At 41.3% G+C, this 20,533-nt stretch overlaps 1 protein-coding gene across 1 annotated transcript; it reads left to right on the plus strand.

Annotated features, from left to right (window-relative positions):
* The first annotated feature begins 3,717 nt into the window (after positions 1–3,717).
* sox11b (SRY-box transcription factor 11b) lies at positions 3,718–5,950 on the plus strand. The gene has a single exon (NM_001173797.1). It carries the CDS (start codon positions 3,839–3,841, stop codon positions 4,940–4,942), a length of 1,104 nt encoding a protein of 367 aa, NP_001167268.1. The 5' UTR covers positions 3,718–3,838; the 3' UTR covers positions 4,943–5,950.
* Positions 5,951–20,533: the final 14,583 nt, after the last annotated feature.

A 20,533-nucleotide genomic window follows, 5' to 3' on the forward strand; every position in this document is an offset into this window, starting at 1 on the left:
CCAGTCAAGTTCTTCCACACCGATCTCTGCAGGTCAGTCAAGTTCTTGCAAATCGATCTCAACAAACCATTTCTGTATGGACCTCGCTTTGTGCACAGGGGTATTGTCATGCTGAAACAGGAAAGGGCCTTGCCCAAACTGTTGCCACAAAGTTGGAAGCACAGAATCGTCTAGAATGTCATTGTATGATGTAGTGTTAAAATGTCCCTTCACTGGAACAAAGGGTCCTAGCCCGAACCATGAAAAATAGCCCCAGACATTATTCCTCCTCTACCAAACTTTACAGTTGCCACTATGCATTGGGGCAGGTAGGGTTCTCCTGGCATCCTCCAAACCCAGATTTGTCCACTGCACTGCCAGATGGTGAAGCGTGATTCATCACTCCAGAGAACCCACTGCTCCCACTGCTCCAGAGTCTAATGGCGGCGAGCTTTACGTCACTCCAGCTGACGCTGGGCATTGTACATGGTGAACTTAGGCTCTGCCATGGAAACACATTTCATGAAGCTCCCGACGAACAGTTCCTGTGCTGACGTTGCTTCCAGAGGCAGTTTGGAACTCAGCAGTGAGTGTTGCAAACGAGGACAGACGATTTTTACGTACTACGCGCTTCAGCACTCAGCAGTCCCGCTCTGTGTGCCCTACCACTTCGCAGCTGAGCCGTTGTTGCTCCTAGACATTTCCACTTCACAATAACAGCACTTAAAGTTGACCGGGGCAGCTCTAGCAGGACAGAAATTTGACTAACTGACTTGTTGAAAAGGTGGCATCCTATGATGCCACGTTGAAAGTCACTGAGCTCTTCAGTAAGGCCATTCTACTGCCAATGTTTGTCTATGGAGATTGCATGGCTGTGTGCTCGATTTTATACAGCTGCCAGCAACAGGTGTGGCTGATATAGCCAAATCCACTAATTTGAAGGATGTCCACATATTTTTGTATATATAGTGTATGTTCTTTTTACCATGCTGCTCAAAGCTTTAATAAATAAATACATTTAAAACATTTAAACAACAACTTTTCAAACAGCTCTTACAACTTGTCAAACAGCTCTTACACTAAAAGGGCATTATCATATTATTTTTTTTTACAAATGCACAGTATTATTCCAACCTCATAGTGTGTAAATATATATAAAACACTGCACTGGGCCTATGCTCCAAGCTCAGGATATCATTGATGCTACTTGGAAAAGCTGTCTTGTTTTTTGGAGTGCATTTTTGCACCAGGTGTTGTGGTTGTTTTTAAATATTTAGATGTTACACTACATTACTCCTATGGGATGATAGCTTATTGCATTTCTCATGCCACATAACTAAATAGGCTGCTGCTAACAAGCGCTACAGGCCTGATGAAAGTAGAGAAAGCCATAAACACAAACATGATGCAACACTTCAAAAACAACTAGTAACTCTTTGACAGGTATGATCAAATTGGAAAGTCAATTAATTTGGTTTCCTGTTATTCATGAATACACACACCTAAACAAAAACACGTCAGCTGTAAATTGTCACATTGGACAAAATGTTCCTGCCAGAGTGGCTGAGTGTGTGAGCCACTTGTAACCAGCCTAATCTGATGAGAACACTGGGGCCTGAGTTGTCTGTTTTGGTAATGCATTTGAAGCTAGGGCCTGCCACACTACCCTGTGTACTTCCTGCGGAAAATGAAGCTGCTGAGTGCTCTCTATCTCTCGCTCGCCCTCTCTTCCCCCTCTCCCTTTCTGCATTTCTAACGTCTCACCACATGAGATTGAATGGGGGGGAAGGTAGAGTAGAGTAGAGTAGTGGATTTTCTGGAGTGCAGATCCAGAGGGGTAAATGATTGCCCTCTAGGGGATGAAAAGAGAGCTAGAAAAAGCCTTATAAGAGGTGAATCTGGCAGCGGGCAAAGAATAACTGATGCTAGGGTGGTCTTTAGAGAGAGGCTGCACTGTTCCTTGACACAGCAATCTTTGCTTCGGTCTCTGATAATGTGACTCTATCTCTCAGGGTCACACAGAGTGTTTCTTGGTAGTCTTTTAAACAAGTCTACTTTGAAAAAAATGTATACACCTTACACACATGGTTATGGGCTTAAAAAAAGAAGACACCTGTACCAGATATAGAGTTGAAATGTATTACATTTTGAGTTTGCATCCCAATATTACTATTTTTAAACATCACAGAAGACTGAAATTTAACACAACCGTTTGGCATACGTAGAAACACTGGATATTCGGCAAGTAAAAAAAATAAATGATGTTGAATAATTATGAAATTATAAAAAAAATATTAACATTCCACCCATGAGGCCACTACAGGGTGATTTTATCATTTCATTGCAGGAAAGGGTTGCTACTGCAAAAATGAAAGTTGGGTGGTTGGTCGGGAACGTTTAGCAATCCAAAGTTTGCATGTTCGAATGTCATCATAGACAACGTTTTTAGCTAATTAGCAACTTTGCAACTACTTACTACTTTTTAGCTACTTTGCAATTACTTAGCAGGTTAGCTAACCCTTCCCTAAACTTAACCCTTTAACCTAACTCCTAACCTTAACCCTAACCTCAACCGAACTAATGTTAGCAACCTAGCTAACATTAGCATAAGCCATCTAGCCACCTAGCTAACAAAAGCAACATATTGAACAATTGCAATTGGTAACATATCATACGAATTGCAATTTGTAACATACTATACATCCTACAATTCGTATTATATTGTACGACCGCTATTGCATATGTCACTGTAACTTAACAGTAACCGAAAGGTCACTGGTTTGAATCCCTGTGCCGGCAAGGTGGAAAAATATGCCGTTCTGCCCTTGAGCAAGGCAGTTAACGCCCAACAACAACTGCACCTCGGGCACCAATGACGTGAAGATCAATTAAGGCAGTCCCCCGTACCTTTCTGATTCAGAGGGATTGAGTTAAATGCGGAAGACACATTTTCGTTGAACGCATTAATTTGTGCAACTGACTAGGTATCCCCTTTCCCTTTCATATCATCGTAAATGGATTTTAGTAACAGATAATACGTTTTGCTCTGAGACCAGGTTGCAGACCATCACATAAAAAAACTGGAATAACTGTCTTCAAATATGTTGTACACCACCGGAGGTTGGTGGCACCTTAATTGGGGAGAATGGGCTCGTGGTAATGAATGGAGCGGAATTAGTGGAATGATATCAAATACATCAAACACATGGTTTCCAGGTGTTTGATGCCATTCCATTTGGCCATTTCGGTAATTATTATGAGCCATTCTCCCCTCAGCAGCCTCCTGTGTTGTATACATCAGATGTCTACAAACACAAAACAAGAGTGAAATACACATTATTGTGGTTACTGCCTAAATAATATACATTACTGAGCTCAGGCGCCACAATGTGTTTCACTAATCCATTCAATATTCTAGACATCTGTTTGGCCAGAGAAAACAATGCAATGCAATAATACTTGTTTTATGGGGAGGACTGTATGAAACTGATGCACATTTGTCTTTGATTTTCCCAATGTGTCGTCTGCCAATCCCTACCATCAGTGTACATACAATATTCCTGTCTCGCACACCACGTCCAGACAATATGGAAGCACCGTCCACCAATGAAATCTCGTGTGGCAGCAAAGGGTTAACGGAATGTCTGGAAACTGCTGGGCGGAGTGAAGAGCTGTGATTGGGTCATTACAAATGACGTAACCGATATGAAAGACTAAAGAACTAGCTAAGAAGGCAGTTGGTAACTTTAGGAAGGGGTTGTTTGGTTGAGCGAGAAGTGTTAAGAGTGACACAAGCTAACTAGCACAGCAAGGACTTACCAGAAAGTGCCTGTGGGGTATTTAAAACACACAACGGATCATGGTGCAGCAAACAGAACACAGCGAGACAGAGAGTAGCAGAGAAGCTACAGACACTGAGGAAAGCGAACTGATGGCGTGTAGCCCGGTGCCACTGAAATCCGTGAAAGCTGACTGGTGCAAGACAGCAACCGGTCACATCAAACGACCCATGAATGCATTTATGGTGTGGTCGAAAGTCGAGAGGAGAAAGATCATGGAGCAGTCTCCGGACATGCACAACGCGGAAATCTCCAAAAGACTGGGAAAGCGGTGGAAATTGCTGAAGGACAGTGAAAAGATCCCGTTTATCAGGGAAGCGGAGAGGCTCCGGCTACAACACATGGCTGACTACCCTGACTACAAGTACCGACCCAAGAAGAAACCAAAGCTCGACAGTTCCACAAAACCAGCCGCGCAATCACCAGAGAAGACTAACATTAAACCTGTAAAAGCCCCGGGTAAGAAATTCGCTAAATTAAAAACTACGAAGGCAGTTACCACGAGACCGTCTCACGACCCTCGTTATGACTATGTTTTCACCAGTTTTACAACTAGCAAGTCTGTAAAAATTGAATATTCTGATGAGGATGACGACGAAGAGGACTACGAGGAGGAAGTGTTCTCTCGGATTAAAATGGAAGAGGACGAGGAACCAATACCGTACAACATCGCCAAAGTGCCGGCGAGCCCCACTCTGAGCTCCACGGTGGAGTCTGAGGGCGCGAGTATGTACGAGGAGTCCCGGAATGCGAACGCAGCTCCTAACAGACTGTTCTACAATTTCAAGAACATTACCAAGCAGAACACAATTTGCCCTGCATCACTCTCACCAGCATCTTCATTCAGGTCGGTCTCCACCTCGTCCAGTTCCAGTGAAGACGCCGATGACTTACTGGTTGACTTCAGTTTAAATCTAGCCTCCAGTGCTCACGGAGTGGAGCTGGGGACCTCGAATTCAGGAAATCTCTCGCTTTCCTTGGTGGATAAGGACTTGGACTCTTTCAGTGAGGGCAGCCTTAGCTCTCACTTTGAATTCCCAGACTATTGTACGCCCGAATTGAGCGAAATGATCGCAGGCGATTGGCTTGACGCTAACTTTTCAGATTTGGTTTTTACCTACTAGCTAACTAGGTACAAAATGAATCATTTTGGTAGTAGCGGGAACAGTGTTATGATATCAGTTACCTCTCCAGCCCTGGTTGCCCTGTGTGCTACCATGTCCTCAATGAACTGAAACAAATTCGTTACAATGTGGTACTATTGCAAAAAAAAAAAACGGTGACATTAATTTGTCACCATGACTGGTTTTATGGATTTCCCTCGGATCTGCAGTGAAACTGCTCAAATTTTAAAGTGGACCACACTCTGAACTATGCATTCCCATCCCAGTTGTAACCACTGGTCTGAACACGGCTGGGCTGATCCGAGACAAAATCTGAGACACTGTTCATTCAGGATGTATAACTTTTCAAAGGTTTTATGGTTTTCTGTATTCCACAACTTTGTTTTAATCAGTTCTGATTCCCTCCTGTTATGGAAATACTGTAAGTAGTAGGCTAAATCTGCAGGATGCAGCATTTTGATACATAACCAACATACCTCATCTTTGGGAAAAAAAATATATATTTTCTGGCATATTTTTGTACAGTTAAATGAAGGGAATGTTCTTACTGTTTTAAATTTCTGTTTTTTTCAGGCACTTGTACCCGGTTTCATTTAGCATGCAAGGGTTGAAAAGATGTCAAGTTGCATCGACATGCCTTGCGATTATTTTAAGCTATGGTATATGTACAGAAGAAGTAGAGCATATTTGGGGTGTTTAATGAGTTCAATTGGAATTGGGGACTGTAGACCTCATTGCTGGTACTAGATTTAAGATTGTACATGTTCTGTAAAATAGTATAATTAGGAGTTTATGTATATGTGTGAATGGGTCCCAAATAGCAGGTATGAAACTGGATTTTCTTTGTATTTTATCTTATTGGCACATTTTTTTTCTCTCTTTATTTTGTGCAATATAGGCTACTCTTAAATGGACTGTCCATGTTTTTTTGTAGCAAATGAAATGCGTTACTTGTCGTCATGCTGAAGTCTGTACCTTGACTAAACTGAATAAATCAGCTGGAACTGATTCAACTGAATGTCCATGTTTTTTTTGTTTTTTTTTTTTAATGGGGACATTATTGATAAAAATACTATTGGATGTTTTATGGCTTATTTGGTAAGGACAACTCTTCAGCTTGTTTAAATTACATCAAATAGCCTGTCATTGTTTCATTACTTTTCAGTGTGTGCATTATTGGCATTTGAGACCTTGGCATCCTTGAGAAATGCACTGATCACACCTTACATGCAGTGATTTGTTCAACTTTAGCATGACTTTCTTTTACCCAATACTGTGCTAATGTCAACACCCTCTTCCAATTGTAGGCCTACAGGCTATTGTAATATATTTTACATTCCTGTGTTAAGACTGACAAAGGTTATCAGACATCTTACAGGATCTGTGCCTGCTCATGAACAAAGGTAGACTATTTAAGTGTATTCACACTTATGATTTTGCAGGATGTTAAACTTTGCTCCTGATTAATATTCAACTACATGAAGCCAAAGAAGTACAGTAGTCATCTCAAGACTTATTGGTGAGTCAAAATACTAAGGTTCCATGACCAATGGCACCCTATTCACTATATAGTGCACTACTTTTGACCAAAGCCCTATGAGGAGTGGTGTAGGGAATAGGGTCCCATTTGGGACCTGGACAATGTCTTCACTGGTGCTGTAAGATCAATTGTATTCTGAATTAGTGCTCTCTGTCACCTTTGGGAGCAAAGCCCAATTCAAAACTTTTAATATGGGCCTAACTTTCACTCTTTCACCACTCACTTGTTTTGAGACAGACAACTGGTAGGCTACAACTTGCATCCACACAGCCATTTAAATAGGCACATGGTATCTTATTTGGATAGAGGTTAATCCACCCAATCATCTAATGTTCCTCACCTAGCTCGTCTCCTGTGGTGATATGTAAACATTGACAGCTACGGTCTGTTTGCTTTTGCCAGATAGACAGTGACCCAGACAGTGACAGCACAAGACTGACTGCAATGTCAACACGCCGGCACCAGGCTACTTTACCCACTAGTCCTTTCCACTGTGTCACGATATGCATGCATCAGCTCTACCACACGAGGTGTGTGTTATTGCCTTTGGATCAGAGTCCTCTGTGCTGCTTCTCTTATTGACATAAGATGCTCTTCCTGTTGGAAGGAGAGAGCAGATGTATTAACCTGCAGAACTTCAAAAACGAATAGCCTGAAATCATTAGCAAACACAACACACATAAAGGTCATCAAGGCTATTACTCTCCTAATGTTGTTTAGAAAATCTACGCTTGGCTTGATTCCAATTTAGTGGAGAGAGGCTAGAGAGTGCTTGTTCAGCCTTGTTGCAAATGTATTACATTATGGACACATTTTTGTTCATGTGATGTATTTATTTGCAATTCTACAGCTGTTCTTCATGCTTCCGCAACACTTAGTTCTGCCCCTGTCCTTTATTGTTTGCATACCAAATGGCACCCTATTCCCTATTTAGTGCACTACTTTTGACCTGGGCCCATATAACTCTGGTAAAATGTAGTGCGCGACATAAGGAATAGGGTGCCATTTCGGAAACATACATTGACTTTGATTTGTCCCACACACCAACAGAACATGATGATTTGAAAATATCATTTAATCTTCTTGTGGTGTGACTGTGGCCACGTCATAACAGAATATAGTCTCATGGATGGGATAACGAGTTGATCAATATCTATTTCATCTATAATGCTCTGTATTATATTCATAATCCAATTCAGTTAGGCCTAACGATACACTACCAACTGACACTCTGGGATGCCTGAGTTTCAAACCAAGACAGAGAATCCATACATTGGATTGTGGAGCAAGGGTCCCTGTCTAGAGTGGGCCATACATATTAGTTGTATAACAGCCCATGGTCGTTATTCATTAGTGCACACCGTAGCAAAACGTTTTGCAAAAGGATAACGTATGTTTCTTAGTCCCTCCCTGTTTCAGTCCGTTTTTTGAGTATGACTCCGTTCACGCCTTCCTTTGCCGCATATGTTCATCTGTAGAAAGAAAGTTACAATCTGGCCTGCTGCCAAGATGCATCGGTTTGAATATTCATTCTCTGTTCTTTTTGTGGAGAGCAGGGCTGTATGTCACCATTCAGTGTACTCAAAGATCCTTGCACAGACCCTTTTCTAATTGTCCTGTATTTTGAATGCTGTAAATAAAGCACTATATTAACTGTTTTTATTGCTTTACAATGCTTGTAAATGAGGAAGCTTGTTGATATATCTCCTCTAACGGCTTTCTCCTTTCCGGTATGAAGCAAAAGAAGTAAAGACAAATAGGTTTAACAGTAGAGGATAATACTTCCAAGCTTTTTATTATATCACCTCTTTCCATGTGGCTATCCTTAGAACCACTGACAAAGGGAAAGTCATTTTCATTTAGGCCATAGAAATTCATTTAAAATGTAATACACGCCCAATTCCACTGTGTTCACAAAGCAAGACAAACATTGTAATTCCCATTATCGGTCTCCCCCTGCTCACCATTCTTTAGGTTGCCCTGACAGAGCATGTGGCACTATCGCTCCCCAGTTGTATCAGCGCTCCGTGTGACTCCCAAATGGCACCCTAGTCCCTATATAGAGGTAATCTAGTGCCATTTGGGACTCAAGCAGTGTTAGTGGCTCTAATTTGAAAGTCGATCTGGTGCTGTGGCTCACTGCATGATTAGCACAGGAAGCTGAGTGTGCTACAGGGGTTAATTATGATGAATGCAAGGCTCAGGGCTTTAGGGGTCTTAGTCCTTAAAATGAAGTGAACTCTTTCTCCAACCACACCAAGGTTACATCCCAAATGGCACCCTGTTCCCTTTATAGTGCTATGGGCTCTGGCTCCGGTCAAAAGTAGGGTATTATAAAGGGAATAAGGTGCTGTTTGAAGGGAATATAGGGTGCCGTTTGGGACGCCACCAAATGTACCATCCAGAATCCAGGTTCTAAATTAGGTTCCTTCCTCAATGTGTGATTGTCTTGATTACTAGACTGTGTTTAATTCATAATCTTAGTCTGTGTTTAATAGCATAATCTCCTCCGGTTAAGATGTCTATGCTTGTCAGACACATCTAATATGGCTCAGATGAAATATGCCCCTTTGGTCTTCTTCTTAACTCTGTCATTGGCTGAATCCCAAATAATATCCTATTCCCTAGTGCTCACTCAAAAGTAGTGCACGATGAACAGTGGCAAGAAAAAGTATGTGAACCCTTTGGAAATACCTGGTTTCTACATAAATTGGTCAGAAAATTTGATCTTCATCTAGGTCACAACAACAGTCTGCTTAAACTAATAACACACAAACAATTATATGTTTTCATATCTTTATTGAACACACTGTGTAAACATTCACAGTGCAGGGTGGGAAAAGTATGTTAACCTTTGGATTTAATAAGTGGTTGACCCTCCTTTGGCAGCAACAACCTCAACCAAATGTTTTCTGTAGTTGCGGATCAAACCTGCACAACGGTCAGGAGGAATTTTTGACCATTCCGCTTTACAAAACTGTTTCAATTTAGCAATTTTCTTGGGATGTCTGGTGTGAACTGCTCTCTTGAGGTCTTGCCACAGCATCTCAATCTGTTTGAGGTCAGGACTGACTGAGCCTCTCCAGAAGGCGTATTTTCTTTTGTTGTTGATTTACTTCTGTTTTGGGTCGTTGCCCTGTTGCGTCAACCAACTTCTGTTGAGCTTCAATTGGCGGACAGATAGTCTAACATTCTCCTGCAAAATGTCTTGATACACTTGGGAATTCATTTTTCCATCAATGATGTCCAGGCCCTGAGGCAGCCCCAAACCATAATTTTTTTTAATTTCACCTTTATTTAACCAGGTAAGCTAGTTGAGAACAAGTTCTCATTTACAAATGTGACCTGGCCAAGATAAAGCAAAGCAGTGCGACACAAACAACACAGAGTTACACATGGAATAAACAAGCGTACAGTCAATAACACAATAAAAAAAGGTCTATTTACAGTTTGTGCAAATGGCATGAGCAGGTAAGGCAATAAATAGGCCATAGTAGCGAAGTAATTACAATTTAGCAAATTAACACTGGAGTGATAGATGAGCAGATGGTGATGTGCAAGTAGAAATACTGGTGTGCAAAAAAGCAGAAAAGTAAATAAAAACAAAATGGGGATGAGGTAGGTATATTGGGTGGGCTATTTACAGATGGGCTATGTACAGCTGCAGCGATCGGTTAGCTGCTCAGATAGCTGATGTTTAAAGTTAGTGAGGGAAATATGTCTCCAGCCATGATGCTCCCTCCACCATACTTTACAGTTGGGATGAGGTTTTGATGTTGGTGTGCTGTGCATTTTTTTCTCCGCACATAGTGTTGTGTTCCTTCCAAACAACTCAATTGTAGTTTCATCTGTCCGCAGAATATTTTGCCAGTAGCGCTGTGGAACACCCAGGTGCGCTTTTGCAAACTTCAGACGTGCAGCAATGTTTTTTTTGGACAGCAGTGGCTTCTTCCGTGTTGTCCTCCCATGAACACCATTCATGTTTAGTGTTTTACGTATCATAGACTCGTCAACAGAGATGTTAGCATGTTCCAGAGATTTCTGTAAGTCTTTAGCTGACACTCTAGGATTCTTCTTAACCTCATTGAGCATTCTGCGCTGTGCTCTTGTCATCTTTGCAGGACGGCCACTCCTAGGGAGAGTAGCAACAGTGTTGAACTTTCTCAATTTATCTTACCGTGGACTGATGAACATCAAGGCTTTTAGAGATACTTTTGTAACCCTTTCCAGCTTTATGCAAGTCAACAATTCTTAATCTTAGGTCTTCTGCGATCTCTTTGGTTTAAGGCATGGTTCACATCTGGCAATGCTTCTTGTGAATAACAAACTCACATTTTGTGAGTGTTTTCTATAGGGCAATGCAGCTCTAACCAACATCTCCAATTTCGTCTCATTGATTGGACTCCAGGTTAGCTGACTCCTGACTCCAATTAGCTTTTGCAGAAGTCATTAGCCTAGGGTTTCACATACTTTTTCCAACCTACACTGTGAATGTTTAAATGATGTATTCAATATAGACAAGAAATATGCAATCATTTATGTTATTATTTTAAGCACACTGTTTGTCTATTGTTGTGACTTAGATGAAGATCAGATCAAATGTGATGACCAATTTATGCAGAAATCCAGGTAATTCCAAAAGGTTCAAATACTTTTTCTTGCCACTGTAGGTAAAGGGTGCCATTTCGGACACAGTCATTAAAGAGAAGTTGACCTGAGGAATGACCATTAGAACTGTTCTATTATGTATGATGTCGTAGTAGTAGGTAGTATGATGTCAATACTATGTATAGGCATTTTGTCTCTCCATCAAATCACTGCTGTTGTTGTAACACAGGACAAGGACAATAAGTGATTTTATTTAGATTGCTTTAGAAGTCTTTCAAAGTCATGAGGTAATATAGAAATAGTGAGGACAGATCATTAACAAGATGTGAGATGTTATGTTGGTGCTTTTCTATTTATCAATTTCTATCTTTGTGCTTTCGATAAACACATTTCTGTGTTTACGCAATTATGAATCTGCAATTTGGCAGTACGACCAGACCCTTGTTTTGAGAACGATATCTCAGGTCTCAGCCTAGAGGTAAACAATAATTCATTTAAGATTGACTTTGAGTGTCCCTGTGTAAGAACTTCCACATCAAAGGGTTTTAGAAGTAGATGAATAATTAGTTACAGTTAATAATGTACATAAACTCAGAAAAAAATAAACATCCTCTCACTGTCAACTGCATTTATTTTCAGCAAACTTAACATGTGTAAATATTTGTATGAACATAAGATTCAACAACTGAGACATAAGACATAAACTGAACAAGTTCCACAGACATGTGACTAACAGAAATTGAATAATGTGTCCCTGAACAAAGGGTCGGGGGTCAAAATCAAAAGTAACAGTCAGTATCTGGTGTGGCAACCAGCTGCATTAAGTACTGCAGTGCATCTCCTCCTCATGGACTGTACCAAATTTGCCAGTTCTTGCTGTGAGATGGTACCCCACTCTTCCACCAAGGCACCTGCAAGTTCCCAGACATTTCTGGGGGGAATGGCCCTAGCCCTCACCCTCTGATCCAACAGGTTCCAGATGTGCTCAATGGATTGAGATCTGGGCTCTTCGCTGGCCATGGCAGAACACTGACATTCCTGTCTTGCAGGAAATCACGCAGAGAACGAGCAGTATGGCTGGTGGCATTGTCATGCTGGAGGGTCAAGTCAGGATGAGCCTGCAGGAAGGGTACCACATGAGGGAGGAGGATGTCTTCCTTATAACGCACAGCGTTGAGATTGCCTGCAATGACAACAAGCTCAGTCCGATGATGCTGTAACACACCGCCCCAAACCATGTCGGACCCTCCACCTCCAAATCGACCCCCGCTCCAGAGTACAGTGAGGGAAAAAAGTATTCGATCCCCTGCTGATTTTGTACGTTTGCCCACTGACAAAGAAATGATCAGTCTCTAATTTTGCTTGGTGAGAAGGTGACAACAGTTGGTGCGATTATTCGCAAATGGAGGAAACACAAAAGAACTGTCAATCTCCCTCGGCCTGGGGCTCCATGCAAGATCTCACCTCGTGGGGTTGCAATGATCATGAAAACGGTGAGGAATCAGCCCAGAACTACACGGGAGGATCTTGTCAATGATCTCAAGGCAGCTGGGACCATAGTCACCAAGAAAACAATTGGTAACACACTACGCCGTGAAGGACTGAAATCCTGCAGCGCCCGCAAGGTCCCCCTGCTCAAGAAAGCACATATACATGCCCGTCTGAAGTTTGCCAATGAACATCTGAATGATTCAGAGGACAACTGGGTGAAAGTGTTGTTGTCAGATGAGACCAAAATGGAGCTCTTTGGCATCAACTCAACTCGCCGTGTTTGGAGGAGGAGGAATGCTGCCTATGACCCCAAGAACACCATCCCCACCGTCAAACATGGAGGTGGAAACATGCTTTGGGGGTGTTTTTCTGCTAAGGGGACTGGACAACTTCATCGCATCAAAGGGACGATGGACGGGGCCATGTACCGTCAAATCTTGGGTGAAAACCTCCTTCCCTCAGCCAGGGCATTGAAAATGGGTCGTGGATGGGTATTCCAGCATGACAATGACCCAAAACACACGGCCAAGGCAACAAAGGAGTGGCTCAAGAAGAAGCACATTAAGGTCCTGGAGTGGCCTAGCCAGTCTCCAGACCTTAATAACCTCTTACATCTAGACGTTCCGCTAGCGGAACACCTGCTCCAACATCCAATGATGGGCGTGGCGCGAAATACAAACTCCTCAAAAATACAAAAACTTCAATTTTTCAAACATATGACTATTTCACAGCATTTTAAAGATAAGACTCTCCTTTATCTAACCACACTGTCCGATTTCAAAAAGGCTTTACAACAAAAGCAAAACATTAGATTATGTCAGCAGAGTACCAAGCCAGAAATAATCAGACACCCATTTTTCAAGCTAGCATATAATGTCACAAAAACCCAGAAGACAGCTAAATGCAGCACAAACCTTTTATGATCTTCATCAGATGACAACCCTAGGACATTATGTTATACAATACATGCATGTTTTGTTCAATCAAGTTCATATTTATATCAAAAACCAGCTTTTTACATTAGCATGTGACGTTCAGAACTAGCATACCCCCCGCAAACTTCCGGCGAATTCACTAAGAATTTACTAAATTACTCACGATAAACGTTCACAAAAAGCATAACAATTATTTAAAGAATTATAGATACAGAACTCCTCTATGCACTCGATATGTCCGATTTTAAAATAGCTTTTTGGTGAAAGCACATTTTGCAATATTCTAAGTACATAGCCCAGGCATCACGGGCTAGCTATTTAGACACCCGGCAAGTTTAGCACTCACCAATATCAGGTTTACTATTATAAAAGTTTGATTACCTTTTGTTGTCTTCGTCAGAATGCACTCCCAGGACTGCTACTTCAATAACAAATGTTGGTTTGGTCCAAAATAATCCATCGTTATATCCGAATAGCGGCGTTTTGATCGTGCGTCCCAGACACTATCTGAAATGGTAAATCAGGGTCGCGCGCGTGGCGCAATTCGTGACAAAAAAAATCGAAATATTCCATTACCGTACTTCGAAGCATGTCAACCGCTGTTTAAAATCCATTTTTATGCCATTTTTCTCGTAAAAAAGCGATAATATTCCGACCGGGAATCTCCTTTTAGCTAAACAGAGGAAAGAAAACAAAGCATTCGGTCGACGCGGGCACGCGCCTGAGTCTCACAGTACTGTAACCAGCCACTACCCAAACACGCTACTTTATTTCAGCCAGAGCCTGCAAAGCCACGATTCAGCTTTTTACCGCCTTCTGAGACCCTATGGCAGCCGTAGGAAGTGTCACGGGACAGCTAAGATCCTCACTCAATAAACAGAGACAAGAAGAACGACACCTTGTCAGACAGGCCACTTCCTGCCTGAAACCTTGTCAGGTTTTTGCCTGCCAAATGAGTTCTGTTATACTCACAGACACCATTCAAACAGTTTTAGAAACTTTAGGGTGTTTTCTATCCATATGTAATAAGTATATGCATATTCTAGTTACTGGGCAGGAGTGGTAACCAGATTAAATCGGGCACGTTTTTTATCCAGCCGTGAAAATACTGCCCCCTAGCCATAACAGGTTAATCCCATAGAAAATCTGTGGAGGGAGCTGAAGGTTCGAGTTGCCAAACGTCAGCCTCAAAACCTTAATGACTTGGAGAAGATCTGCTAAGAGGAGTGGGACAAAATCCCTCTTGAAATGTGTGCAAACCTGGTGGACAACTACAAGAAACGTCTGACCTCTGTGATTGCCAACAAGTGTTTTGCCACCAAGTACTAAGTCATGTTTTGCAGAGGGATCAAATACTTATTTCCCTCATTAAAATGCAAATAATTTTATAACATTTTTGACATGCGTTTTTCTGGAATTTTTTGTTGTTATTCTGTCTCTCACTGTTCAAATAAACCTACCATTAAAATTATAGACTGATCATTTCTTTGTCAGTGGGCAAACGTACAAAATCAGCAGGCCCTGGTGAGACAAAACCGTGACTTGTCAGTGAAGAGCACTTTTTGCCAGTCCTGTCTGGTCCAGAGACGGTGGGTTTGTGCCCATAGGCAACGTTGTTGCTGGTGATGTCTAGTGAGGACTTGCCTTACAACAGGCCAACGAGCCCTGAGTCCAGCATCTCTCAGCCTATTGCGGACAGTCTGAGCACTGATGGAGAGATTGTGCGTTCCTGGTGTAACTCGGGCAGTTGTTGTTGCCATCCTGCACCTGTCCAGCAGGTGTGATGTTCGGATGTACCAATCCTGTGCAGGTGTTGTTACACATGGTCTGCCACTGCGAGGACGATCAGCTGTCCGTCTCGTCTCCCTGTGTCGCTGTCTTAGGCGTCTCACAGTACGGACATTGCAATTTATTGCCCTGGCCACATCTGCAGTCCTCATGCCTCCTTGCAGCATGCCCAAAGCACGTTCACGCAGATGAGCATGGACCCTATACATCTTTCTTTTGGTGTTTTTCAGAGTCAGTAGAAAGGCCTCTTTAGTGTCCTAATTGTTCATAACTGTGACCTTCATTGTCTACCGTCTGTAAGCTGTTAGTGTCTTAATGACCGTTCAACAGGTGCATGTTCCTTAATTGTTTATGGTTCATTGAACAAGCATGGGAAACAGTGTTTAAACCCTTTACAATGATGATCTGTGAAGTTATTTGGATTTTTACAAATTATCTTTGAAAAAGGGACATTTATTTTTTTACTGAGTTTATATTCAGCATACTGTATGTGGCCCATGGTGGGAATTTTACTTTCAAACCCTTGATATTGCCAACCCTGTCTTCCTTTCATCACTTGTGTTTGGTTCAAATTTGGTTTCGTTAACCCCTGGTCGGGCTCCGTCCCGTATGCGGACATCCAGCGGACATCCAGCGAAAAATCCTATCGCCATTAGCATAACAACATTTAATTTTTTTTTTTTAAATATAGGACTATGTTATATCGTTTTATAGATACACGTCTCCTGAATCGAACCACATTGTCCGATTTCAAAAAGGCTTTACAGCAAAAGCAAAACATTAGATTATGTTAGAGGAGTATATCGTAAAAGTAGCCACATAGCCATTTTCCGACCAACCATATGCATCACAAATAACCAAAAAACAGCTAAATGCAGCACTAACCTTTGACAATGTTCATCAGATGACAGTCCTAGGACATCATGTTACACAATACATGCATTATTTTGTTCGATAAAGTTCATATTTATATATAAAAACATCATTTTACATCGGCGCGTGACGTTAACTAACTATTTTCCATCAAATGCATCCGGTGAAACAGCACTACAATTTACTAAATTACTATTCGAAAACATTTTTAAAATGTAATATTGTCATTCTAAGATTTATAGATGAATATCTCTTGAAAGCACCTGTAATGCCAGATTTAAAAATAACTTTACTGGGTAATCACACTTTGTGATAAAAGGGGATGCGATACTCAGAAAAAATAGGCTACCGTTACAGGTCAGCGCCATCTTGGAACAATCGCATATCAAATCTACTCTTGTATACTATTGTCAATAATCCCTTACCTTTGATTATCTTCCTCAGAAAGCACTTCCAGGAATCCCAGGTCCACAACAAATGTATTTTCGTTCGAAAAAGTTAATCCTTTACGTCCCAATAGCTTGTTCTTGTTAGCGCGTTCTGAAGGCTGCTCCAAAACTTCCGTCAGCTGCGGGACTACTCTTTCAATAAAATGCATTTTTTTAAATGTAGGTTTGTTCAAACATGTCAAACGTTGTATAACTTCTCTAGGGCCGGCGGGACGAAATCGTCCCACCTACGTAACAGCCAGTGGAATCCTGTGGCGCGTTATTCAAATACCTTAGAAATGCTATTACTTCAATTTCTCAAACATATGACTATTTTACACCATTTTAAAGACAAGACTCTCGTTAATCTAACCACACTGTCCGATTTCAAAAAGGCTTTACAATGAAAGCAAAACATTAGATTATGTCAGCAGAGTACCCAGCCAGAAATAATCAGACACCCATTTTTCAAGCTAGCATATAATGTCACAAAAACCCAGAAGACAGCTAAATGCAGCACTAACCTTTGATGATCTTCATCAGATGACACACCTAGGACATTATGTTATACAATACATGCATGTTTTGTTCAATCAAGTTCATATTTATATCAAAAACCAGCTTTTTACATTAGCATGTGACGTTCAGAACTAGCATACCCCCCGCAAACTTCCGGTGAATTTACTAAATTACATAACAATTATTTTAAGAATTATAGATACAGAACTCCTCTATGCACTCGATATGTCCGATTTTAAAATAGCTTTTCGGTGAAAGCACATTTTGCAATATTCTCAGTAGATAGCCCGGCATCACAGGGCTAGCTATTTAGACACCCAGCAAGTTTAGCACTCACCAAAGTCAGATTTACTATAAGAAAAATGTTATTACCTTTGGTGTTCTTCGTCAGAATGCACTCCCAGGACTTCTACTTCAATAACAAATGTTGGTTTGGTTCAAAATAATCCATAGTTATATCCAAATAGCGGCGTTTTGTTCGTGCGTTGAAGACACTATCCGAAAGGGTAAATAAGGGTTACGAGCATGGCGCATTTCGTGACAAAACATTTCTAAATATTCCATTACCGTACTTCGAAGCATGTCAACCGCTGTTTAAAATCCATTTTTATGCCATTTTTCTCGTAAAAAAGCGATAATTTTCCGACCGGGAATCTGCATTTAGGTAAACAGACGAAAGAAAATAAAGCATGGGGTCGACTCGGGCATGCGCCTAAGCCCATAGTACTCTGATCGGCCACTTGCCAAAAGTGATAATGTGTTTCAGCCAGAGGCTGCCTCGATATTGTTCAGCTTTTTCCCGGGCTCTGAGAGCCTATGGGTGCTGTAGGAAGTGTCACGTTAGAGCAAAGATCCTCAGTCTTCAATAAAAAGAGCCCAGATGAACAACAACTTGTCAGACAGGCCACTTCCCATATAGAATCCTCTCAGGTTTTTGCCTGCCATATGAGTTCTGTTATACTCACAGACACCATTCAAACAGTTTTAGAAACTTTAGGGTGTTTTCTATCCAAAGCCAATAATTATATGCATATTCTAGTTACTGGGCAGGAGTAGTAACCAGTAACCATCTATAGGGTGGCATTTGGGACATACACTATATATGCAAAGGTATGTGGACACCCCTTCAAATTAGTGGATTCAGCTATTTCAGCCACACCCGTTGCTGACAGGTGTATAACATCGAGCACACAGCCATGCAATCTCCATAGACAAACATTGGCAGTAGAATGGCCTTACTGAAGAGTTCAGTGACTTTCAACCTGGCATGCCACCTTTCCATCAAGTTCATCAAATTTCTTCCCTGTTAGAGCTGCCCCGGTCAACTGTAAATGCTGTTATTGTGAAGTGGAAGCATCTAGGAGCAACAATGCACAGTGATAGGCCACACAAGTTCACGGAACGGGACCACCTAGTGGTAAAGCGCATAGCGCGTACATTTTTTTTGGTTGCAACACACTACCGAGTTCCAAACTGCCTGTGTAAGCAACGTCAGCACAAGAGCTGTTTGTCAGAAGCTTTATGAAATGGGTTTCCATTCCGTACACAAGCCCTACACAAACAGGCGCAATGCCAAGTGTCGGCTGGGAGTGGTGTAAAGCTTGCCGTCATTGGAGTCTGGAGCAGTGGAAACGCGTTTTCTGGATGAATCTGGGTTTGGCGGATGCCAGGAGAACGCTACATGCCCCAATGCATATTGCCAACTGTAAAGTTTGGTGGAGGAGAAATAATGGTCGAGGGCTGTTTTCATGGTTCGGGCTAGGCCCCTTAGTTCCAGTGAAGGGAAATCTTAACTCTACAGCATACAATGACATTCCATACGATTCTGTGCTTCCAACTTTGTGGCAAAAGTTTGGGGAAGGCCCTTTCCTGTTTCAGCATGACAATGCCCCCTTGCACAAAGTGAGGTCCGTACAGAAATGGTTTGTTGAGATCGGTGTGGAAGAACCAACCACATCGAACACCTTTGGGATGAATTGGAATTTGTATTTGTATTTATTATGGATCCCCATTAGCTGCTGCCAAAGCAGCAGCTACTCTTCCTGGGGTCCAGAAAAATTCATGCAGTTTATACAATTTTAAAACATTACAATACATTCACAGGTTTCACAACACACTGTGTGCCCTCAGGCCCCTACTCCACCACTACCACATATCTACATTACTAAATCCATGTGTATGTATAGTGCGTATGTTATCGTATGTGTGTGTGTGTGCCGACTGCGAGCCAGGCCTAATCGCCCAACATTAGTGTCCAACCTCACTAATGCTCTTGTGGCTGAATGGAAGCAAATCCCCACATCAATGTTCCAACATCTAGTGGAAACACTTCCCAGAATAGTGGAGGCTGTGAGAGTAGCAAAAGGGGGGACCAACTCCATATTAATGCCCATGATTTTTGAATGAGATGTTTGACGAGCAGGTGTCCAGCATTCCCTTGAGTTACCGAAAAGTGAACTAAAGTAACTGGAACATCCCCAAATGGCAGTGGGGGAAAAAGTACTCAATTGTCATACTTGAGCAAAAGTAAAGATACCTTAATAGAAAATTACTCAAGTAAAAGTGAAAGTCACCCAGTAAAATACTACTTGAGTAAAAAAGTATTGTGTTTTAAATATACTTAAGTATCAAAAGTAAATGGTATTGCTAAAATGTTCTTAAGTATCAAAGGTGAAAGTATAAATCATTTCAAATTCCTTAAATTAAGCAAACCAGACGGCACCATTTACTCTTTTTTATTGACGGATAGCAGGGGCACACTCCAACACTCAGACATAATTTACAAATTAAGCATTTGTGTTTAGTGAGTCCTCCAGATCAGAGACAGTAGGGATGACCAGGGATGTTTTCTTGATAAGTATGTGAATTGGACCATTTTCCTGTCAAAATGAAACAAGTACTTTTGGGTGTCAGGGAAAATGTATGGAGTAAAAAGTACATTATTTTCTTTAGGAATGTAGTGAAGTAAAAGTTGTCAAAAATATAAATAGTGAAGTACAGATCCCCAAAAAACAACTTAAGTAGTACTTTAAAGTATTTTTACTTAACTACTTTACAACACTGCCAAACGGGCACTTAAATACATTTGGCTACACCTATACTTGCCGCGAAGGCCATCTATTTTGAGGTATATATATCACACAACATTAAACATGACGGAGAAACCATATACATGCTCTCCAAACAAAGACAACGAAGAAATTTACAGTAAACTTATTTTTCACAAGTGTTGAGCAGTTTGTGAGCTTTCCAAGCAATGTTTCAATTTGAAGAATGAGAATGGTATAAATGTACAGTTGAAGTCGGAAGTTTACTTACATATAGGTTGGAGTAATTAAAAGTCATTTTTCAATCACTCCACAAATTTCTTGTTAACAAACTAAAGTTTTGGCAAGTCGGTTAGGACATC

This window comes from Salmo salar, chromosome 06 (assembly GCF_965601325.2).
Source record: "Salmo salar chromosome 06, fSalSal1, whole genome shotgun sequence".
Taxonomy (NCBI): domain Eukaryota; kingdom Metazoa; phylum Chordata; class Actinopteri; order Salmoniformes; family Salmonidae; genus Salmo; species Salmo salar.